Genomic DNA, 26,105 nt, shown 5'->3' with positions numbered 1-26,105 from the left:
TGAACAGCTAAGTGCCAACATTCAGAAAACCTTCATTAAATAAGGTTTTCAGATGTCAGTAATAGACCCTGGAAAACTCACAAGCTCCTGTTAGTATTGTTAACTGATAGTATAATAAGCTCCCTATAAACAAATGCAAGGGCACTTGTATCAGGAATAGACATCTAATGTCAGATAACGGTAGAGAGGCTTTCAGCTGGTTTTGAACGCAACACATTTACAATGGGCATCGTAGGCCAATATTATATCAAGTAATACTCAATACAATGTACAGTACGAATAGCAACTTCCTCTTCTCGTGATGTCATGATTCTTCATGAAGGACAGCAGCTTTTCCGGCACTTATGGAAAAAAACTGCAGGAAAAAAACAGCTGTCTTATGAACAAGGTATGAACAATCAAAACCACATGCACTCACATTTTCTAATCCCATGTGTCAAAAACAGGCATGGTCCTGTTTTAAAGTTTTTTTCCCCCAGTTTATAAAGTGTACTGATTTAGCACATACTGAAGTTTAATGGATACGCCACTGAACTACTCTTCACATCATCTGTTGAACAGACTTTCATCAGTGGTTGAATTTAGTTCAAAACCTACTATACAGGGAAGACATTTTGTCTTTGGAATGCCAGAACAGACATTAAGTTTGACATATATTGATAGATATATTCACTGCTATGAATGACAAATGACCAACTCAAATTAATCATACAATTCTGAACATGAAATGGAAAACATGAAACTAACACTACTTTTATTCAGGGTTTTCATTCCAGCCTCACAATTTAACTTCAGTTACCCCGCCTAGATTCAGGAGCCAAGTACCCAAATGGCTACTTTGCATAACAGGTTTACCTGTGGCGGTGAGCGTGTACGTGCATGTACGTCATTAAAATACAGTTCCCCAAAAGAAAATCACCATTACAGCACTGCAAATGGATTAATTAACATTGAGGATTTGACTGTACGTGTGGGTTTGACATAAATTGACAAGATACTTTACTTTACTAATTACTAATTTGTCTCAAATGTTGGATACCCGAACCTCCACCTCCACTTTGAGAAGCCACCGATAGACACTTTGATTAGATTTAAACCAAAACACTTACTTAAAGATGTGTGGTCACCTATTTTTGTAATAAAAAAAGTAATTGACACAATCTATGCCCAAATGGCCAACAAAGGGAGGCCATGTTGAAAGAAGTATTTTGCAGAGCAGAGGACATTTTCAAATCCAACGGTAATACATAAAGGCAAGAATGTTCAATTATAACATGCAATATCAATAGACATAACATAACATGACTTCGATGCAATTGTGAATGAAAGTCATTAACACATTAAATGTATATGTGTTATATTTGTATTTCATTTGGGGGAAGGAGGCTTTTGGTTTGGTATCAGAAATAATTGTGAAAGTGAAATAAGCCAAAACCAAATGGATTTAAATCTGTGACCAACATGCAAATGATTTGAATCATTCAGACATTCAGCTCCACAGCTCCACCCTGTGGGGGAGGGGCGGCATTGTTCCATATAGTGTTGAACTCAACAAGAAGCTTCACACCAAAACCAGCAGATACTAGATATTCATAGCCCTGGAATGAGACACTTCTGTACAAAGCAAGTGTAAAGGTTGTGGCCTAAATCTAGTAATCAGTATGTCTATAAGTGGTTTCTCAAAGTGGAGGTGGGGGTTGAGGGAGAGTTCTAGCATTTGAGGATAACATTTATTTTAATAATTTGAATCAAAGTTTGTTAAAGGTGTCTTCTTGTCTAACCCACACGTGCACAGTGTGCGTGCGAGCGAGCGCGCGCGCGTGTGCGTGTGCGCGTTTGTGTGTGTGTGTGTGTGTGTGAGTGAGAAATGCGCATGCAACAGGTATGTGCAGGGTGTCAAAGCTCCGCCCCCTGTCAGACCCATCAGATACAATAAAAGCTTCAGCTTCAGATCAAACGCACAACTTCCAGTGAGGGAGGATAGACTGTCTTTCCATCCACAGCTACAGGAGGAGGGAATACTACTGACCCAGACCTGAAACCTACTGCTGACTGACTGTCTGAATGAACGTTAACAAGAAGAACCACAATTCAGTGAAAGTCAACTTCAGGGAACATTCTAGAGGAGGGAGGTTTACCACAACTGACTGACTGGCCGATTTCCTGTCTTGAGCAGACTGTGGCTTCACTCAAAGAAAGACAAAATATGTCTACAACGTTTTCTTTTTCAGAAGAGGATTTCTTCTGTCCTGTGTGTCATGACATCTTTAGAATGAGTCAAATCAGGCGTGGTCCTGTTTTACAGACTTTTCAGTTTATAAAGTGTACTGGTTTAGCACATACTGAAGTTTAATGTATTCGTCACTGAACTACCCTTCACATCATCTGTTGAACAGACTTGAATTTAGTCCAAACCTACATTGGAGACATTTTGTCTTTGGAATGCCAGAACAGACATTTGTTTGACATATATTGATGGATATATTCACTGCTATGAATGAGAAATGACCAACTCAAATTAATCAACACAATTCTGAACATGACATCGAAAACGTATCAAACTGAAACTAACACAAATGTTATTTATGGTTTTCATTCCAGCCTCACAATTTAACTTTAATTACAAATTGATTAATTGACATTGAGGATTTGACTGTGTACGTGTGGGATGGACAAGATACTTTTAAAGAACTAAGTAATTTGTCTCCAATGTTGGAGACCCCGAACCCCCACCTCCACTTTGAGAAGCCACTGATAGACATGTTGATTAGATTTACACCAAAACACTTTTTAAAGATTTGTGGTCACCTATATTTGGAAAAATATATAAAATTCACACAATCGATGCCCAAATTTCCAACAAGGGCACCCACACGGAGGAAATATATGAACATATATGCCAACATATGGCAAGTATATGCAAAATATATGCTGCATATATGCCATATTCAGGTTCATATATGTGGATACATAGGAAATGTATGTCTCATATATAGGTTATATGTTCACATATATGCCACAGTCAGGTTCATATTTGTGCATCTATGTCATATAATGACTACATATATAACTCTTATATATCTGAATTTTAGCATATATACAGCTAATACAGTGCAGTATATCTGACTTTTTGCATGTCATACATTATATATATATATATATATATATATATATATATATATATATATATATATATATATATATATATATATATATATATATATATATAATGCATTTATTTATTTATTTTCATTTGCATATTCATGTGCATATTAGCCAAAGTTCTATATAACAAAATGTAATTATTATTGTACTTAAATTCAATGCAGATTGAGGTTTGTTGATTCAATGTAGGCTACTGTATTAAGACAACATTGTTTCATCATATTTGATTGCATCGATAAAGCAATTTTGCCTAGTATTTATTTATTTTCTGAATGCCTTTCTCTACTATTTTGCTATAAATTAATTGAAGACAACATTTTAACAATGATGATGATATCATATTAAATCCAGCCACATAGGATATCTTGGAAATAACAGCTTCAATAACACTTAACACTATACGATAACCTTTATTTTTCATTACCAAATGAACAATAATTAAAACTAGTGGCCTTAATAGTATTTTTGGGGGGTTAACAACCATAGGTCATGATCAGGTACCAACTGATGACATGTTTCACTTTCTTGTCTGTATAAATGTCAGCTTGTTAGAGTTATTGGTTAATTTGCGCACATTTTTCCCCCCTTCTTTTTATTTTAACACTCAAGCCTTTTAAAATGCAGCCTTCCATGTGGAACCACTTTGGGTTCACTCTGTATTCCAGCTAGGTCTGAGACGCTGTCTGTGAAACCGCTTACCTTTCTTTTGTAAATTAATAATTACATAATATCAATTAGGGTCAAAAGCCAAAGCGTGGCGATGGGAAGCAGCTGAAGGCCCTTGATCCAGTCAAAAAGATGGCCACAATTGCTGAGTAAAAAGAATAATTAATTGAGAAAGAAAAATTAAAGTTCTTATTATGTAGTAATTCGACCTCAGCTCCATAGCATGTGCCAACTACAGTATGGTCAACCCTGACCTACGGAGGCATATATTTGGTAAACAACCTGTGCTGAGTGATGCTCACCTCTGATCAAAGTTAGGAGCCCTTGCATAAAACTAGTTTTGACACTGCATTCCTTTTAATCCCATCATGCCCTTTATCGTTATCTAATCACTCATCATGTACGTACAGGTACATGATGGTTTTGACTCCAATCTTTTGTTTTCCATTGTCTTACTATGCACGGTCTAAGATTTTCTCATCATGAAAGAAGATTTCTCATCAAGAGACCGTCACCGTAATGGAAACCACAACTATCGAAGCTACCTTACCAAACCAAAACTTTTTTTTTGGTTTGGTAAGGTATAGAACTGGTAGAACTTGATCTCCTTGACCTCAAGTAACACTGTCCTCTTAAAAGCCAGCAATCTCTAATATCCATACAACACGTACCTACTCACCTCTGCACCTAAATGGCCCTTTGCTCCAGTGTTGTTTTTGGCAGGCATTTTAGATTTAGTCTTTTGGACGAAATGCTTATTAGTTTTAGTCACATTTTAGTCATGTCTATCCTTGATAGTTTTAGTCTGGTTTTAGTCGACAAAACCTCAAATGGTTTTAGTCTAGTTTTAGTCGACGAAAACTCAAATGTTTTAGTAAGTTTTAGTCATTGGTTTTAGTCAAACAAATAAAATAAAATAATGTATTTAAACTAATTTAATTAGGTCAATATAGATATTGTATTTAAGATATGACTGCTAACAGTATTATCATAAAACGTATCCCATTTTTTAGGGGATAACTCCAAGTACCACCATTAATGACTGATGTTAAAATACAGTAGCGTACACCTGCCCCATCCTATTCATATGCACAATTCACACAGGAGCCAAATGTATTCCTAGTAAAAATATTGACAGGTGTGTGTACATTATGGTAGCACTAAACTGGCACTTAAACTCATGCAGTTGTCACACAACCCACAGACAGTCAGAAAGAGACAGGAAGCAAGAGATCTCACACACACACACACACACACACACACACACACACACACACACACACACACACACACGAAAAATGTCTTAATAGCTTAATAACCACATGGTAGGCCTACCCTCTTCCTAAGCAATGGAAAAACATATAATGTACATATACTGTACTGTAGTGTATGTAAGAACTAGGTATATTAAGGTACTGTACTGTTGAGTTCCAAAGATTTACTCGTCATGTCACAGTCGTATGCAAACAACCATTGAACCCCTACGTCACTGACGTACCCCCTTTTTCACTTGCTTTCCCTGTCCGGCCAAAAAAGCCTGCATGTTTTACTCATAACAATCCATAGCCTTGATACAACACTGCAATGAAGAAATTAAACTTTTAAATGAAAAACATGAATCGTCATTGATTAAAATTTAGCAGCGTCATGTGATCAGTGTGAACGCCCGCCCCCACCCCCCAAATGACCAGGTCCATGCCCGGATTTACAGAGGCCTATGTCTAAAAACATATTGAATGCAAATGATCTCTCTCTCTCTCTCTCTCACACACACTCACAAAATAACAGCCACTACCAACATAGTCGTGCTACAACCTGAAAAAAAAACTACCTCGTAGTTCGATTCCACAACCTGAAAAAAAAAAAGCTGGAAAAAAAAGCAGCAGAGCAACATCTTTAACCACATCAGCATGCATACGACACAATCAGCATCCAACACCAACACCACAAGCAGCATCCAACAAACTGCAGCATGAAGCAGCTGCAGCATCCAGCAAAGGAAAAGGAAAATTTTAATTAGGCCTGTCACAATTATTACATAATCGCAATAGTTTTGGGGGGATAATAGTCATAATCATCATAATCGTTTCCAAGCTGAAAATGTTTAATATGTTTTCAAAAGAAAATGGAAATAGGCAATCTACAATTGCAAAACACGTCACGACGCGTTTTGAGCTCGTAAATCGCCCATTTCCACTATTCATGTTTTTTTTTTAGAGTATAGTTATTGAATTATGCAATATATCTGCATCATATCTGCCCTGTGTGGCAGATATGAGATTGTGACGCAATTAAATGGTTAATCGCAATTAATTGACCGACAATTAATCGTCAAGTTAAACGTCATAATGGTGACAGCTCTAAAGAGGTTCCTACTTTGAGCAGTCTTCAGAGGAAACCCCCGGCGGGTCAAGGTCTTCGGCGGAGACCGACGGCGGAGACCACCGAAGACGCATACGCACTGTCGTGGAATTCTGCATCAATGAAGACACATCATACACACTGTCGTGGAATTTTGCGTCAATCAGCAATCGATCCACGGTGGAGACCAACCGAAGACCAGGGCCGTTGGCGCGGAGGAATCCCCCCCCCATGCAGACACATCCATGGATAGAGAGAGATCTCCATCTCTGAGGGCATCCTCGGGTTGAGCCTTGAGAAAGAAAGAAAGAAAGAAAGAAAGAAAGAAAGAAAGAAAGAAAGAAGTGAGCAGATCGATAAGATCGGCACATGAGCTTGTAGATCTGCTATTTCTTGAAATATCATTGAAAAATCATTCTAAAATGTGAAGCCAGTGAATTGAGGCAATATGTTTACTATATACGTATACTGTATCCTGTCACAACTGTCACAATAATCGTATCGCAGAGATTGTAATTCGTGAAATTCCCCTCCGTCATACACTAGGATGAATAAGCTCTTGTTAGGATGCACATTCAGGACCACTTAAACCCTCTATACTTGATATAAAACTGACCTGTAAAGAGCGCATTTGGTACGCTCTTCTTTCACGCCACACAAATCGATTCGCCAAAAATAGCAGATCTACAAGATTACAACGTGCAACGCGCTGTGAGCTTGTAGATCGGCTATTTTTGCTGAACGTTCCCCCCCAGAATAGGGATGCTGGGGGTTCAAGTGGTTAACAAAAGTGGCAATAAGTCTTAAACTTTTGATCATCTTGGAGAGCTGACAGATATTCAAGCACACTGCCACTAGGGGGCATCAACAAAGTATAGGCTACGCAACATAGTTTGTATTTTCAACATTGCATTTTTACATTTTCTTAAAGGTAGGGTAAGTTATATTTAAGGTTAAAGCACTATATTCTGATAGTAATCATTGCTATAGTGTGTTTGTTCAGTAACAGGAGTCTCCCTGTCTCTCCAGCTCTTTAATAAACAGAACATACATTTTATTTCAGACAAAGTTTCAGCCAATCAGGAGAGAGTGGCCATTTATCAGCTTGATTTGTATAGTGTTCCAGTTCCAATTGTGTCTGCTCATTTCTTTGTCTCATCACTTTCAATTTCACTTGTTTAATCTGTATCCTGTCTGCGTTATCTATCCTTATTGGATAAAATTGGTATCTTGACCTGAAAAATCATTTTCTGTTTAATAAAGAGCTGGAGAGACATGGAGACTCCTGTCACTGAACAAACACTCTATAGCAATGATTACTATCAGAATATAGAGCTATTTAACACTTATTTTAACCAAAGAAAATCACTTACCCTACCTTTAAATGTTTGTATTACTGTAAATGATGCCATACTACTGCCATAAAAGTAGAACAGCAGTTACACAATACAATGATGATGCCTAGATACAGTATAAGTGTATACAGGGTATTTGCACATTTTAGTTACAATTTAAGGACTTTTAAGACCTTTTTAATACCTCTAAAATGAAAAATAAAAATAAACTAATAAACCATTACTGCGTCAGATGTAGCCAACTATACAAACATTGGCCAAATTGTCAAATATTACCTGAGAAAGGCAGATTTTTGGGAAATAGCCGATCTACAAGCTCGCAACACCTCGCAGTGTGAGGCGTTGTGAGCTTGTAGTTGGGGCCTTGTAGCATGCGTTGGGGCCCCGAACCTGAGCTTTGCTTGGAGCCCAATCTTTTAGATCCCAACCCCAAAGACCCCAATCTTTTAATATGTATGTTTTAAAGCGAAAATGTTTAACTCAAATCTTTGCTTCTGGGGAATCCTACAAATGTATTCTAAAACAGTTTTTTTAAACTTATGCTGCTATAATATCAGTGGTTCTCAAACTTTTCTCATGTCAAAGGACCCCCACAATGATATGTAGACTACTTGCCACCTGGCCATCAGCGCCCCATTATATCTTTCTGATTTTACTGTTGCTCGCCATCTAGAGAGAGCAGAGACCCAGGTCCTTGAGGGAGTTCCAGGGGGTCCCCAGCTAAATGATGGATAGTTAGGAACCAAATGGACCCAACTCTGAGGGTGTCCAAATGGAACCGGGTCCGTTTGGTTCCATTTTGTACACTCTCAAATTAACATTGATTTTACAATATAAATTGGGGTCCCAGAGATAGAAATGTCATTAAATGGGGGTCTGTAGCCTAATGCATGTCAAACTGGGGGGGTCCTTGAAATTATAATGGTTGAGAATCACTGCTAGAGCCGTAAAAATCTTCTCTTATGGGGGTCCCTGGCATATCTTTTCAAATGGGGGTCCGCGGGCTAATAATTAAGTGTCAATTTGGGGGTCCTTGACATGGAAAAGTTTGAGACTAGCTAACACACACCTGCAGACTCACCTGTTTGTTGGATGGAGAGATAATTCACTTCTCTTTTCCACAGCCTGGTCACACAGTGTGTTTAAACAGCTTGTTTTCACCAGGCTGAGAGTGTAACAATGTAACCAAATGGACCCGTTTTAGGGAACACTGACAACTCCACTCGACGTCTATGGAGTAGCGTTATATTATGAGTTGTTTATTTCACTATAAGAGTATTTTATTACTTCTAAACAAGCAGCGCTTGTTAACAAACTGTGTGTGTGTGTGTGTGTGTGTGTGTGTGTGAGAGACACTCTAATCAGAGTGGAGGAGAGAGAGTAACGTCACGCTTTGATGTCGCCGCAGCGGCGAGATCAGAGGGGCTCCAATACGCTTGTTACCCATGTTGCCATGTCAGCTTATAAATGAGCATTTATTTATTTATTTTTAGTTTAGTCACTGCATAGGAGTTGCTTTCTAATGTTTTTTAAACCAGTGGTTCCCACATTGTTTTCATGTCAAGCCATCTCAACCTACTGCCATTAACAGGATTCGAACTCTCAACCTTCAGACTAATAGGCTGCAACACTACCTATAGTGCTATAGCTTTGTCCAGGCTGATATTGTCTGTTGAAGATCATAAACTCTTGCCTTCTTTCATGAACCAAGCCCCTGTTTCACTAACACTAAGATCACTCGTTCACAAGCCATTTACCAATGAAGAAATTGTACATCTCCTCAGAACCAAAACTAATGAAAGTAGCCGATCTACAAGCTCACAAACCATGAAAAGTTGTGAGATTGTAGATCAGCTATTTTCAGAATGAAGTATGTCATACGTAAAAAACGTACTCTCAAATAAGCATTTCAGGTTATCTTTACCATTTGCACATGTATTCATTGATACAGTCATGTTGTTTGCAATTCAACTTAAATTAAGTCTACATCTAGTGAGGCTTGAACTGGCGATCTTGAGATTGTGAGGCATTCATTTAAGGGAGACGCCATTGGCCCAACAGCCAAGTAACTGTGAAAAAGGAGATCACACAGATGATACAGTTTCACGCAAATAGCTGAAAAATCCTGGGTTTAAGTGTTTTTCAAACTGCTCAAAATTGCGGACAATCTAAGGGCGGAGCTTAATGGTCAAATCGATACGTGTGTTCCTCATGAGTCAAGGCACATGTGTAAGCAAGTTTCACGACTTTCGGCCAAACGAGGTATGACTTATGCCTGTTTAAAGTCTGCATTTTCAAAAAATTGCTATAGCGCCCCCTTTTGGCCAATTGGAGTAAGATTGGTTTCAGTGATATTTGGAATGACCCTGTACATTTCTGCAAAGTTTCAAAGAAATGTGAGTCTGCATGTATGTTTTAGGCACAGATGAATAATTTGCATAAAACTGTAATAGTTAAAATCTATCTCCTCCTGGGATTTTTGAGCAATCTGCACGAAACGTTTACCACTTGAACTTTGGACCTCTGCCTACAAAAATTTCCAACGGATTTTCCATAAGTGAAAAAATGCAGAAGTTAGGAGCCAATGACTGTTTTTCATATAATTCAAAATGGTGGGAGATCTAAAGGTCAGAGGTCAAAAGTCAGACCACGAAAGTTGTCGGGCATGAAGAGACGCATGTGTGTATCGAAGTTTCATGGTTGTAGGTCAAACAGGGCATGAGTTGTACCTGTTCAAAGTTGGCACTTTCAATTGAGTGCTATAGCGCCACCCTTTGACGAGTGAGTGTGAGAATTATTTATTGGTAGTTTTTCATGAGCATCTACCATATGGCCGAGTTTCGTAAAAAGCGTATGCACGGTTAAGCCAGAACTGGCAAAAACAAGTATTTTTCAAACTGCTCAAAATTGCGGAAAATCTAAGGGCGGAGCTTAATGGTCAAATCGATACGTGTGTTCCTCATGAGTCAAGGCACATGTGTAAGCAAGTTTCACGACTTTTGGCCAAACGAGGCATGACTTATGCCTGTTTAAAGTCTGCCTTTTCAAAAAATTGCTATAGCGCCCCCTTTTGGCCAATTGGAGTAAGATTGGTTTCAGTGATATTTGGAATGACCCTGTACATTTCTGCAAAGTTTCAAAGAAATGTGAGTCTGCATGTATGTTTTAGGCACAGATGAATAATTTTCATAAAACTGTAATAGTTAAAATCTATCTCCTCCTGGGATTTTTGAGCAATCTGCACGAAACGTTTACCACTTGAACTTTGGACCTCTGCCTACAAAAATTTCCAACGGATTTTCCATAAGTGAAAAAATGCAGAAGTTAGGAGCCAATGATTGTTTTTCATATAATTCAAAATGGTGGGAGATCTAAAGGTCAGAGGTCAAAAGTCAGACCACGAAAGTTGTCGGGCATGAAGAGACGCATGTGTGTATCGAAGTTTCATGGTTGTAGGTCAAACAGGGCATGAGTTGTACCTGTTCAAAGTTGGCACTTTCAATTGAGTGCTATAGCGCCACCCTTTGACGAATGAGTGTGAGAATTATTTATTGGTAGTTTTTCATGAGCATCTACCATATGGCCGAGTTTCGTAAAAAGCGTATGCACGGTTAAGCCAGAACTGGCAAAAACAAGTATTTTTCAAACTGCTCAAAATTGCGGAAAATCTAAGGGCGGAGCTTAATGGTCAAATCGATACGTGTGTTCCTCATGAGTCAAGGCACATGTGTAAGCAAGTTTCACGACTTTTGGCCAAACGAGGCATGACTTATGCCTGTTTAAAGTCTGCCTTTTCAAAAAATTGCTATAGCGCCCCCTTTTGGCCAATTGGAGTAAGATTGGTTTCAGTGATATTTGGAATGACCCTGTACATTTCTGCAAAGTTTCAAAGAAATGTGAGTCTGCATGTATGTTTTAGGCACAGATGAATAATTTTCTTTAAACTGTAATAGTTAAAATCTATCTCCTCCTGGGATTTTTGAGCAATCTGCACGAAACGTTTAGCACTTGAACCTTGGACCACTGCCTACAAAAATTTCCAACGGATTTTCCATAAGTGAAAAAATGCAGAAGTTAGGAGCCAATGACTGTTTTTCATATAATTCAAAATGGTGGGAGATCTAAAGGTCAGAGGTCAAAAGTCAGAGGGTGAAAGTTGTTCAGCATGAGGAGACGCATATGTGTATCCAAGTTTCATGGCTGTAGGTCAAACAGGGCATGAGTTGTACCTGGTCAAAGTTGGCATTTTCAATTGAGTGCTATAGCGCCACCTTTGGACGAAAGATTGTGAGAATTATTTTTTGATCGTTTTTCATGACCATCTACCATATGGCCGAGTTTCGTAAAAAGCGACAGCGCGGTTCAGCCAGAACTGCGAAAAGTGGCAGAAGAAGAAGAAGAAGAAGAAGAAGTGACAGAATACTGCCAATAACAATACGTGTACAGAGCAGAGCTCTGTCCCCGTAATAAATCCTGCTGTTGCTAATTAATGACAACAATGTGAATTCAGAACAGCACCGGCTCTCATCGCTGCGGTGGATCACTGATCAACAGGAACTGGGTTGTGACTGCTGCCCACTGCAATGTCAGGTACAACAGCCGATGGGCACATATATGTTTTTATTTGAGGTTTGGCATTATTGTAATTGATTTTGCATGAAGATTAAGGCATTCTAAGGACATACGCAAGTTTTGGTCCCATGTAAGTCTGCCTCCAAGCAGACGTGAGAAAGAGCGGACGTCCGTCAAAATTCACAGACAAAAAAATATTAATCCGACTCTTAACGTGGAAAAGCGTGTTGATGCAAATACGTACAGCATATGAGCGGAAACAAGCTTATTGAATGAGGCCCAATGTCTCCCTCTGAACTGAATAGAGTTAATATATCTATAGTAGATAATAGTGTGTACCAAAAAATCCTGAAGGGGGCGTCAACAAGTGTCATTTGGTGTGTGTGTGTGCGTGTGCGTGTGCGTGTGCGTGTGCGTGTGCGTGTGTGTGTGTATGTGTGTGTGTGTGTGTTTACATTTTCAGTACTTCTTACCGTGTAATCCTGGGCCAGTACGACCTCAAAAACAAACAACACATCCAGAATATGACAATTGCAAAGGTAGGTGAGAGAAAGATGCACGATATATACATTTTGGCCAATATCGGATATACAATAATATGTACGGTCAAATCAGCCGGTACCGATACTGATATATTACATTATTAAATATTGTATTTATATTGAGCTCATTGCTGGGTTTTTTATTTTTAATTTTTAAAGCCATTAACGGTCACATTATTATTACGTCAATATCGGTGAAATATTGAAAGAATATTGGTCAATATCGGTGAAAGAATATCAGAATTATTTTTACATCGGTTCGATACCGATATTGCATTTTTAATGCAATATCAGCCGATATCGATATGCTACTGATAATATCATGAATCACTAATATTCATGGCCATTTTTGTGTATGAAGCCGGTCAACAATCAACAACAAACTAACTTTTTGTACAACTCTGACAGCTAAGATGAATATATTCAGTGTAACGATAGTTCATGTAGACACGGAAGGCAGAATGTTTATCAAATTCATTCATACTCCCCGGACCCCCCCCAGTCGCTAACAAGCTATTCAGTTGTACTCCTTTAAGTCTCACGTTCAAACTCTTGTCATTCTCATTCGCTACAAGCTAACTCACTCACGCCCCCATATACCCACAGTGCAACTCTGGCGGTCCATTTAAGCAGCCCCAGTTCTCTGTTCATTCTACGTGCTTAGCTGTCAGTGCCGGTTGTTCAGCTGTCAGTGTCAAAACTTGGATCAACGCTAGCGATCACTCTAAACGGTAACTTCTGCCAGCAGATGCGAGTTAAGTTGTGGATTCTTGCTTTACTCACTCTTTTTCTGGTGCGGATCATGTCCCGAAATGGCGATCAGGACGACGATTCGTATTCAGAGGAGGGTGAGGAGGACGAGGAGGATGGCTTCATTGAGGACACCCAGATGGAAGCCCGTTCAGAATCCTTGCCTCCGAGCAGCCATCGTAGCCAAGAAGAAGCGGTAGTAAATACCCAGTCCGTCCGCCGCTCCAGTAACAGGTTGGCTAAAAGAGGGATTCCATTCCCCGTCATCATGGATTGGCCAGTGGGAAGAATCCTGGAAGAACTCTTCAGGCTCGGCATCCTACCTCCGGCGGGTAGTTCACATGAAGCCCTGTTCCAGTTCCTCTGCCAGCAGCAAGAGGGCAGCACGAGCACGGCTCAGGCCAACGCTGCTCCGATCAGCCCAGCTGTAAACCCCGCCCCCCCAAGGAAAGCCAGAGCCAAGGCTAAAAACATCGAAGCTAGCGCTCAACCCGCTCCAAAAAGGGCCAAAATTCAAAACCCCGCGGTTAATCCAACTGTCACTGATTCTGTGCTTGCCGCCCTAAATAAAATCCAGGTTTCGCTGACTAGGATGGATTCCAGGATCCAAACGCTGGAGAGCGGAGTGCATGCAGCTCCCGTTCCAGATCCAGTCACCGGGGAACTTGCGCAGGTGGATGACGTCATCTCCCTTGGCCGGGTGATTCCTCCGGTCGTCCCCCAGAGGACTCTGGGATCTGCAGTTCCAGCTACGGGTTCAGAAGTACCATTCTTCTCCCCGGCAGCCGCTATTTCCCCGAATCTAAGAAGCCAAATTCTGGCAGGTAATGATGTAAACTTGATTAAGATCTTGCTAACCTCTGCCGAGTCAGGCCTCGGAGAGAAACGCATTATTAACTGTGGGGACATATCTGTTTGTCTCAAAGATAGTGATCCGAGACTGACCAAGGACATGACATTAACTGAGTTTACCGTAGCGTTTGGGGTTTACAGAGATGTAATCTGCGAAACGTACCCTGACAGGAGAGCTGAGCTAGACACCTATTTGGCTATCGTAGCAGACCTGGCCTTGTCCTACGGGGGGACTTTATTCTATCAGTACCACAAGTCTTTTTCTGCTAAAGCTGCCAACTTTATCCAGAAATATAATCAGCGCCTGGATTGGTCACTGGTTGACCTGGCCTTAATAAGTCGGCACTTCACAGGGCATCGCGCCCTTTCTTGTTCAGTTTGTGGTTCTTTTACCCACCAGAGCGGGCTCTGCCCAAGAGCAGTTTCACAGCCTGGCCACGCAGCTAAGAATGAGCCAGACGCAGATCACAAGGTGAAGAAAGATCTTTCAAAATCCATGACTGTGTGTTACAAATTCAATGAAAGTGTGTGCCGGTTTAATAACTGTAAATATTTGCATGTTTGCAGTTTTTGTGGAGACAGCCACCCAAAATTCATCTGCCCTCGGCGCACATTCAAGAAAAAGTGACCATTAAACCTTCCACTCCGGTGAACATTCCAGAGATGAGAAAAGCGCTGACTAAGCATCCAGATCGTTGTTTTGTGTATTATTTGTTGTCAGGTTTAATTCACGGATTCTTTGCTGGCTTGTGTAGTCTACCCTCTAAGATTTTCATCTGCGGAAATCTTTTATCCGCTAAAAAAGAACCAGAGGTCGTAGACAAGTTGTTGGCTAGGGAGGTCGAGAAAGGCTACATGATCGGACCTTTTGATGATGCTCCTTTTCCTAACTATCGGATTAATCCGATCGGGGTCGCTACGAGGAAGTATTCTGGGAAAAAACGATTGATTGTTGACTTGTCGAGCCCTCATGACGATAGCGAGGATAGTATTAATAATTTAATCCCCCTCGCCCCGTTTTCCTTATGTTATGCCACTGTGGATCATGCAATCAGTTTAATTAAATTGGCAGGGAAAGGAGCTTGGCTCGGAAAAGCGGACATAATAGACGCTTTCAAAACAATGCCACTCCATCCCTCGCAGTGGCCCCTGTTTGGGGTTAAATGGCGAGAGAAAATGTATTTTGCTGTCAGACTCACTTTTGGTTGTCGGAGTAGCCCAAACATTTTCAACAAATTATCAGAAGCGCTGTGTTGGATACTGCTCAACACATACAGGCTGCCATTTCTTGTCCATTTGCTAGACGACTTTTTAGTGGTAGATTTCCCTAACAGTAAGCCAGACCACTCCATCAAAACAGTCAAAGAGGTTTTTGCAAAATTAGGAGTTCCCCTCTCTGTGGAGAAAACGGTGGGGCCCGTAAAAAAAATAGAGTTTTTGGGGATCAATCTGGACACTGAACTCATGCAAGCGTCGCTGCCTCTAGAAAAATTGGAGCGCATCAGAGAGGTAATGCAGCATTTCAACGACGCGGTGTCTATTTCCAAGAGGGAATTGTTGTCACTATTAGGGCATCTCAATTTTGCTATGCGAATAATTCCCCAGGGGAGATCATTCATAGCGAGACTTCTCGACCTCTCTAAGTCTGTTAAAAATCTAAATGATCAAGTGTTTTTAGATGATGGTTGTAGGTCGGATCTGCGGTTTTGGTCAACCCTGTGCAACCAGTGGAATGGCATCTCTTTTTTTTATCACGACGGTTTGAAATCGTCAGTAGATTTAGGGTTTTACACAGACGCAGCTCCTTCCATCGGGTTTGGAGGGTTTCTGAACAACGAATGGTTTGCCGGTCCATGGCCTAAAGAACTACTCGAGATGCCAAAAAACGAGTTATCTACAGCTTTGTTTGAGCTTTACCCGGTAGTGGTCGCTTCCATGCTATGGGGAAATAAGTGGGCAAGAAAACAGATTATTGTGTTCTGCGATAACGAAGCAACCGTTCACATTATTAACAAGGGCCGATCCGCAATTCCTATTATAAATAGATTTGTTAGGAGACTGACTTGGACAAGTGTGTTGGGGAATTTTTCAATTCGCGCGTCCCATATTCCGGGACTAGATAATAAAATTGCTGATGCATTGTCACGTTTTAAATTTCAGGAATTCAGGGATCTATGCCCAGATGCAGCTCCATCAGGTCTGGTTTGCCCAGCGTTCGACCAAATCACGCTAGATTAGATGAACGTTTACAGTCCTACATGGATTCGGCTTCTCATTACATGAGACTGGGCCTTTCCAGCAACACATTAAAGGCATACGATGCTGCCTGGTCTTTTTTCATTTCTTTCTGTGCAGCTTTTTCAGTTTCTGTTTTCCCGGTCAATATTCCCATGATTTGCGCATTCATAGTTCATTGTGCAGAATCAAAAAGACTTCAGCCCTCTTCTATCAAAGCATTGGTCGCTGGTGTGCAGTTCCATTTAAGATGCCTAAACCCATCCGTGGGTAGTCTACTCGGGGATCCATCAGTTAAGCTTCTTTTCAACGGACTAAAGAAAGCACATCCCCAAGGCAATGATAAACGTCTTCCCCTCATTCTTTCACTGGTGCATAAATTAGTGTCTCAATTAAGAGCAGGGTGTTTTGGTCCTTTTGTTGATTGTCTTTTGGAAGCAGTTTTTCTTTTGGCATTTTATGGGTTTCTTAGATGTGGGGAATACACTACGTGCACCGAAAGCTTTAACCCTTTGCATGACTTGTCAATTTCAGATTTCTCTCTTCAACCTCACATGTTTTCCATCAATTTAAAGCACTCTAAATCTGTCAAGCACTCTAACGGGATACCAATATTCATCGTAAAAACTGATACTGCTTTTTGTCCATTTTCCTCCATGTCTCGCTACCTTCAATGGCGGGTAAATCCTGGGGGAGATGAACCGCTGTTTGTCACGGATGTCGGGAGAGCCATGTCAAGGCCGTGGTTCGCTGCCAGGCTGCGTACAGTGTGCCAGCGATGTGGACTTTGCCCCAAGCTGTACACTCCTCACTCCTTTCGGATCGGGGCAGCAACCTCAGCAGCATCTCTGGTTCCATCATCCACTTTGAAAGCCATGGGTCGCTGGTCATCTGCTGCTTATGAACGCTACATTCGTTTAAATACAGATGAAATTCTTGCAGCTCAAAAAGCTATGAGTGTAAATGTTTGATCAATTATGAATAAATCAGGAGTTGCATAATTGATGTCATGTTAAGTATTGCTCCTGCCAGAGCGCAGGTTGGGGGTCAGGTAAACACTATAGCATAGGTCGTGTTATGGTCTCACGTAGGCTATAGTGTGGTAATATGATGTTATGGTAATTATAGCATCACTCGTTAACTATTAGGTATTGGTCGTGTTTGGTCTCACGTATACCTAAATATGGTAGGCTAAATTAATAAGCATTGGTCGTGTTGGGTCTCACGTATGCTTAAATGGTGGTTTAGTGGTAGGCAAGGTTAACCACATAGGTATTGGTCGTGTTGGTCTCACGTATACCTAAATGTGGTAGGCTAAATTATTAAGCATTGGTCGTGTTGGGTCTCACGTATGCTTAATGATGGTTTAGATGCAATTCACTATATAGTGTATTCCTTCTATATCAGGTCACCGCTCGGGCGAGTGGGACTTGCCTAAAGGGTTCGCATTGCTGCCATCATATAGAAGGAATTAGACATTGCTGTCTATACACATATTCCTTCTATATCAGGTCACCGCTCGGGCGAGTGGGACTTGCCTAAAGGGTTCGCATTGCTGCCATCATATAGAAGGAATTAGACATTGCTGTCTATACACATAGTTATTCATTATTTCATAGTTTATTTCCTTTAACATCAGAACACAGTAGTGTTTTGCCAAATGTGCATCTAATAGTTGCTGCTGCGCAGATTATCGGCTTTTAGATGTGAAGGGCATCTTCGGTATGCATTTAAAGGAAATGTGTCATCGCTGACACTCTCATAGTTAATTCATGTAGCATATTTCGTTTATACCAAACGGGTTTAAATGAAATTGCGTCAGCTTGATGCTTTTACTGATAAACATTCTCATATAGGTAAGGTGTGGCTCAGTATTTGCTCACTGCAAGTGAGCGAGTGTTGGGGGTTTGTGATTAAAAAGATCTGTGTCAATTTTGCACAGGGAATCTGTATATCACATGAGCAGAGTCACACCGCCAAACTTGATTGCAATATCATTGCATATATGGTAAAGATTACCTTAATAAATGGTAAATGGTTCATAACGGTCTGGTTATTTCTGAGCTGAAGTGTCTAAATGAAATTCAGTGTAACGATAGTTCATGTAGACACGGAAGGCAGAATGTTTATCAAATTCATTCATACTCCCCGGACCCCCCCCATTCGCTAACAAGCTATTCAGTTGTACTCCTTTAAGTCTCACGTTCAAACTCTTGTCATTCTCATTCGCTACAAGCTAACTCACTCACGCCCCCATATACCCACAGTGCAACTCTGGCGGTCCATTTAAGCAGCCCCAGTTCTCTGTTCATTCTACGTGCTTAGCTGTCAGTGCCGGTTGTTCAGCTGTCAGTGTCAAAGCTCCTCCACCTCCCCGGCCTCCTCCCTGGCATCTGGTGTTGGCAGGATAGTCTGTAGATGGCGTCGTACTATGGTGATGGTTGTACATTAAGGGTTTAATGTTGGTCATGTTATAACTGTTGCGTTATAACTGTTGTGTTTATAACTGTTGTGTTATAACTGTTGTGTGATGTTATATTGTATTACGCTCTGCTCAGGGGGTTTGTGATTAAAAAGATCTGTGTCAATTTTGCACAGGGAATCTGTATATCACATGAGCAGAGTCACACCGCCAAACTTGATTGCAATATCATTGCATATATGGTAAAGATTACCTTAATAAATGGTAAATGGTTCATAACGGTCTGGTTATTTCTGAGCTGAAGTGTCTAAATGAAATAATTTCCCTGACAGGTCATCAATAACCCTGACTACCGCCAGGACTCCTTGAACATCCCTCACTATGACATCGCGCTCATCCAGCTGGAAAGACCTGCCCGGATGAATGCGCGTGTGTCCCCTGTGTGTGTGGCTGAGACTAGTGACGTCTTCTATGGTGGCATGGTATGCGTGGCCACTGGCTGGGGCCTGACCCGCTACGAACGTGAGTTAACAACAGGAAACTGTTTTTACCCGTCAAACACGGATACCCGACGGGTATCCGACGGGTATCCGTGGGTACCCGGCCCGTTGCAGGACTCTACTGTGAGGTCAGGAGAAACTGCTGGGTGTTTTTTTTCTGTTGACTTCAGGTTGAGCTGAAAGCCAAAAACAATAAACAAAAGGGAACCAAACACTAATTACCTAAACTTATACCTAATCAAATCAAAATAAACTAGATTTCTAACAAACACTATATAGATGGTTTTGAATTTTAGTTTATTTTGTTAAAACATTTTATAAAAACATTTAAATAAATCAAATGCACAGTTTCAGTTACTATAGTTACGGCTTTTTTTTTGTGTGTGTTTTACATTCTAGTTTGTGTTATTTCCTTAGTTTTAACTATAATGACCCTGCTAGGCATAATATAACTTCTTGATCAGAAGTTAAATACATATATAAAGTATATGTATTTATTTAGCCATGCAGTAAATGGTGTCATGGCACATGCAGGTAGACATAGCTCAAAGCTAAAAGCTAACCTTAGATTTTTTTCAGCTCCTGAGAGGCCTGACCAGCTCCAGCAGGCATGTCTGCCCCTCCTCACCAACAATGATTGCATGAGTTACTGGGTTGACCACATCACCAAAACAATGTTCTGTGCTGGAGCCGCTGGAGCTGACACCTGCAAGGTGAGTGAAACTGACTTCAATGAAAAAGAGAGGAAAACATCAAGATGACACATTGAAGGACAATACTTTTTTTGTTCTGAAGAGCAATCCCGGGGTCTGGCGACTGGAGTGCAAGCCCGGAACTCAGCAACTTAAGTGTCGGCCCTAATACAGAACATACAGAGCTACAGAAACAAGACTTAACACCTAAACCAAACAGGGCCGTGATGAGGCCAGAACCTCTAGTAAAAATATATTTTTTTGTGGTTAGAAACACAACTGCTTGCTGTTTCAGGGTGACTCTGGTGGCCCCCTGGTGTGTAAGAAGAATGGAGCCTGGACCCTGGTTGGTATTACTTCCTTTGGCAATGCCAGCTGCCCTACCAACATACCTGGTGTTTACTCCCGCATCACTTACCTGCGTAGATGGATGGATAAGACCATTACCGTCAACTAAACTGTAAACAGCTGTTACTCTAGCTGGCATCTACAATCAATAATACACTCAATGCAAACGGCTGGGTGTGTTTGTCCTTGATGTGCACATTGTTTGCAGTGATACGTGCATATTGCTTATTTGCTTGAATTAATAAATATTGGAATTGCAGCTGTATAGCCTCTCAGTCTCAATCGTTTATTTTCCTGGAGCTGAGATAAGTTGATTTGGTGATGGCAAGCAGGGATGGGGATCGAGATTGTTTGTTAATCAAACTTTTAAGTGCTCAATTAATTCTAGAGCCATGTAAGAAACCTCAAAACCTTAAAAAATAAGTGATTTCAATAACATTACTAGAAAAAGTGCTCCTCGGAGCACAGGTCTCCGCCAGGTCAGGTAGGCTATTGTGGCCTCCTGGTGGCGCTATAATAGGCCAACGTGAAAAGGTTGCCATTTCTTCTTAGGCCTTGCACGACGATCGGACACTGACTGCATTCATGATTTGAGGCATTTTGTTAAAAACATGTTTCGCTAAATTAGACCTGTTGGTGGCGCTATAACAGGCCAATGTTAAAAGGGTGGCATTTGTTCCTCAACATAGTGTGAATGTGCGTGCAAAGTTTGAGCGCAATTGGACGGTGCGTTCATGATTTGCGAAATTTTGTTCAAAACAAGCCAATAATGCAAACTTTAGATGCTAATCTTAGCCAATCAGTATGGCATATGAAAAAACACATCCGTCGTGATCACATGACTATAGAGATCATGTGTACCGATTTGCGTGAAATTTGGATAACATTGGAAGGAGTAGTATAAAATAATGTGTTTTACATAAGTCGGCCTGCTGGTGGCGCTATAAAAGGAAGATGTGAAAAATGCAGGGCAAAGGTTTTTCCTTGACCTCTAGGGAGTGTGCATACAAAGTTTTACACAGATCGGTGCAATTATAGGTAAAAACACGAACCGGCCTGTTATAGCGCCACCATGAGGCTGATTTGAAAGTTTTCAAATGGTAGTTCTTCCTCGGCCTAATGGGAATGTGTGTGCAAATTTTCACGGATATTGCATGCTGTGTTCATGATTTGAGGCATTTTGTTCAAAACGGAGCACTCCTGCAAACTTTGGAAGACATTTTTAGCCAATCAGGATGGAATATGAGAAATCTGAAAGACCCGTTTCGTTGAATGACTACAGAGATACTGTATACCGATTTGCGTGATTTTTGGACAAAATCTGTAGGAGTGCTGTCAAAAAATATGTTTTGCACAAATCGGCCTCCTGGTGGCGCTATGAAAGGCCCATGAGAAAAAATTGGGGCAAAGGTTCTGAATTGGCATCCAGGGAGTGTGTGTGCACAGTTTCGCTACGATCAAGACAACGGTGCCGGAGATTAGCTGGTCACAGACGGACGGACACACGGACACACGGACGGACGGACGGACGGACGGACGGACGGACGGGGTGGAAAACATACTCTCTCGCCATGCATTTCGGCCTGGCGGAGACAATAAATGTGATTAAGCTGTATTTTTGTTTCTTAGACATTTTACTATCTGCCATAACGTTTTTCAAATCAACCAACAAATAGTGTGAGTGCCTATTCTGGGGGAATATTCGCCCAAAATTGCAAAATCTACAAGCTCACAACACATTGAGTTGTGAGCTTGTAGATCGGCTATTTTTGGTGAAGAAATTAATTATAGACGGGGGGGAAAGTGTACTTGGAGTACAATTGTAAATGTTTCTAGGAATAGAGGGTTTAAGTGGTTTTAAAATATATTCATACTGTACCTGAGCTCCACAGCAGAAGGAACATCAAGACTAGTTGTTTCATATCTGAAGCTGTCAGGACACAGGTTGTCTGGTTCTGTAGTCTGAACCTGACCTTCACTGAACAACACTTACTGTCTTATATCTGTGTAGTTGTCACATGTCATCTCTACTCATTATGTATTCATCAGGGAGTGGTTTACTTTCTTAATGATATTCTGAAAGTAAGCTCTCATCAACGCACACACACACACACACACACACACACACACACGCACACGCACACGCACAGCGACACATCCTTTGTGTTGTGTGGTTCCTGTATCAGCTGGTGGTTAAAGCCACATGTTTTCAAATAACTGAAGCTGTTATACATGTATATGGGGAGAGATGTGTCTCAAAATTATTTGTGAATCCAATACAATGATGCACAAATATACCATGATTTACAAATGTGTTTCCATGATTTACAAATGTATTTTGCAATCTGCAAACACAAATTATTTATTTGTGACTTTTGTAAAAAATACTTTGTAATTTTTGCAAAAAATAATTATACTTTTGTGTGCATTTATCATAAAATATATTTTGAAAATAATCAATTCTGCGTGTGAATTGTTGAATCTGCATTTGTGAGTACACCAACACGCGCATTCAGTTTTGAGACAAGCTTCATACTCTTTTGTGACTCGGTGACCATTGCTCTGATCGGCGCGATAGGACTGGATTTGAACGCCGCATAGCAGGCTGAAAATCTAGTCATCTATATTTTCCAATGCTGAATGGTTTGGTTATATTGTAAAGCACATGCCTGCTTATGTTAGCTTGTGCTGGCATGTTACTGCTTTAGCTAGCAAGCTCCCACTTAACTTGTACTTGTCACGGTGCAGGGCAGGCAGGGGACCCAAATGCAGAGAGGACTCAGGAGTTTGCAGAAAACGTAGCTTTACTTGGAAAACTTGCAAAATCGCCAGGGCTCTGCATACTGTGCAGAGGGCACAGGCGGGCAGGGAAACAGAAACATGTGTTAACAACTTTGGCTTAAACTCGGGTATTGTTGGTTGGGTTCTTGATTTTCTCACAAACAGAACGCAGAGGTACGGGTGAATGGTAAATTGTCTGGTGAACTAACATCATCCACTGGCTCACCCCAAGGTTGTGTTCTTTCCCCACTCTTGTATATCCCATATACTAATGATTGTAGGAGTCAACATGACAACAGACACATTGTTAAATTTGCAGATGATTCTGTGATTGTTAGTCTTTTGCGTGATAGTGAGGCCAGTCATGGCCCAGTTGTAGATTACTTTGTTTCTTGGTGTGAAGATGCATTCCTACAACGTAATGTCACAAAGACTAAAGACATGTGTATTGATTTTAGACGATCTCCACCAGCTCCTCAGAGCAGTGTCATAAATGACCAGATAGTGGATTTGGTAACCACTTAATAAACTTAAAAATAAATAAATATCTCGGCTCCATAATTGACAATCGTCTGAAATTTTACGTCAATGCTGGAATGGTGTGTAAGAAAGGTCAACAGTGCCTCTTCTGTTTAAGAAAGCTAGCCAACTTTCTGGATAAGTCATTGATGATTTTATTCTACAGAGCTTTCATAGAGTCTGTTATTTCATTTGCTGCCATCTGTTGATATGGAAACCTTGGCGTTTGACAGAAAAATGCCCTTAACAGGGTTGTGAGGGGGGCTAAGCAATCTATGTAAGCATGTGTGCCTGTGTGTGTGGTAATCTGCTTTACTTTCCTGTTAAATTTCGTCAGTTAACCAACTTCTGTTTTCCTCATAACTCTACTTTTACTTAAGTAAAAGTGTAGGTACTTAACTCGGATGCTTTTACTTAAGTAAACAATTCAGCTGTGTGAGTCATCTTCTATATGACCAGCAGGTGCTTAAGAAAGCATCATCTATTAGAGCGGACAGCTCTCACCCCCTAAATCCTGAATATGAGTTATTGCCTTCCGGCCAAAGGTTAATGATCCCTGCAGCTAAAAACAATAGGTACAAATTTTCATTTGTACCTACTTCCATTTGTGTCATCAATAATAGAAGCAGGAGGAGGTAGCTATTATGGTAGCTATTATTATCTGGATCTTGTGATCATGTCTATGTCTATGTTATGTCTTGTGTATGTATGTTTACTGTGTCTTGGAGTTTCCTATCATCTGCTGTAACATAAATTGCCCAGTTTGGGACATAATTAACCTGAACTTGAACTTAGAGTTAGAGACAGTAGAGTTAGGAGGAAAACAGAAGTTGGTTAACTGACGCAATTTAGCAAGTAAAGCAGATTACCACACACACAGGCACACATGCTTACATAGATTGCTTAGGGTGTGGGGGCACGACGCTGCTGCAATACACACACACACACACACACACACACACACACACACACACACACACACACACACACACACACACACACACACACACACACACACACACACACACACACACACACACACACACACACACACACACACACACACACACACACACACACACACACATAGATTGGGTGTGAGGCACGAATGCTGTGATACAGACACACGTATGGATGCTTTTACTTAAGTAAAAAATGTGAGTACTTCTTGCTGAGAGCTAGAAATGTACCTGGGACCTCCGGGACCTCCGGAGTTCTAGAAGGGCTCACTAACCATTCAGCTATGGCCGCCCCAAAATGTTTGGAAGTGGGATCAACCTGCAAACAAATTGATCCCAACCTAGAAGGCTTCTAATCCCATATCCCAGTGTGACATTCATTCCGCTGCCATTGGCTTCAACAGACCCCTGATCTACAGTAATACAGAATACGGAATTACTACAAGGGGACCACCAAACCTTTGTGTGATTCTATTTTTATTTTTTTTACATTAACCACTTGAGCCCTAGCATCCCTATTCTGAGGAGAACTTTAGCCAAAAATAGCAAGCTACAAGCTCACAATGCCTCACACTTGCGAGGCATTGAGAGCTTGTAGATCGGCTATTTTTGGCAAAGAGGTTTTGGAGTAGAGGGGGAAAAAGAGCAGACTAAGTCAAAAGTAAAAGGTCAAATTGACTAAGTATTGACGGTTTAAGTGGTTAAATGTCTGAAAATACACATTTAACATGAATCTAACACAACACTGATAATAGTGCTGTCATACAGTACAGTGCTGTCAAACACACAAATCGAGTGACCTCGGAACCGTCGGACCCACCTAAACCTACTCGGCCGGCATGGAAAAGGTGTATGCCTGTGTGTGTGGTAATATGCTAAATTTCGTCAGTTAACCAACTTCTGTTTTCCTCCTAACTCCACTGTCACAAGTTCAAGTTCAAGTTAATTATGTCCCAAACTGGGCAATTTATGTTACAGCAGATGATAGGAAACTCCAAGACACAGTAAACATACATACACAAGACATAACATACACATAGACATGATCACAAGATCCAGATAATAATAGCTACCTCCTCCTGCTTCCATTATTGATGGCACGAATGGAAGTAGGTACAAATGAGAATTTGTACCTATTGTTTTTAGCTGCAGGGGTCGTTAACCTTTGGCCGGAAGGTAATAATTAATAGGATTTAGGGGGTGAGAGCTGTCCGCTCTAATAGATGATGCTTTCTTAAGCACCTGCTGGTCATATAGATGACTCAGACAGCTGAATTGCAACCCCACAATCTTGCTAGCCCCCCTCACAGCCCCGTTAAGGGCATTTTTCTGTATAACGCCAACGGTTTCTATACCAACAGATGGCAGCAAATGAAACTAGAAAAA

The 26,105-nt window shown here is 40.8% G+C and overlaps 1 protein-coding gene and 1 long non-coding RNA gene across 2 annotated transcripts in view; one reads left to right on the top strand and one right to left on the bottom strand.

Annotated features, from left to right (window-relative positions):
- Positions 1-20,698, top strand: part of LOC311045738 (chymotrypsinogen A-like) — an 80,050-nt gene extending 59,352 nt beyond the window's left edge. Inside the window, exons 4-8 of the mRNA XM_084057759.1 lie at positions 12,058-12,137; positions 12,583-12,658; positions 19,253-19,442; positions 20,000-20,133; positions 20,408-20,698. Coding sequence (XP_083913885.1) covers positions 12,058-12,137; positions 12,583-12,658; positions 19,253-19,442; positions 20,000-20,133; positions 20,408-20,569 — 642 coding nt within the window. The 3' untranslated portion in view covers positions 20,570-20,698. The remainder of the gene's footprint in view (positions 1-12,057; positions 12,138-12,582; positions 12,659-19,252; positions 19,443-19,999; positions 20,134-20,407) is intronic.
- Positions 20,699-24,500: 3,802 nt separating this feature from the next.
- Positions 24,501-26,105, bottom strand: part of LOC311045741 — a 252,200-nt gene continuing 250,595 nt past the window's right edge. The window contains exon 3 of the long non-coding RNA XR_014600802.1: positions 24,501-24,539. This is a non-coding gene — a long non-coding RNA (uncharacterized lncRNA). The remainder of the gene's footprint in view (positions 24,540-26,105) is intronic.

The sequence above is a fragment of the Gymnoscopelus microlampas genome (genome assembly GCF_963454915.1).
Source record: "Gymnoscopelus microlampas genome assembly, chromosome: 5".
Classification (NCBI taxonomy): Eukaryota; Metazoa; Chordata; class Actinopteri; order Myctophiformes; family Myctophidae; genus Gymnoscopelus; species Gymnoscopelus microlampas.
The sequence above is the reverse complement of the archived record's forward strand: the minus strand, read 5'-3'. Positions and strand labels throughout refer to the sequence as shown.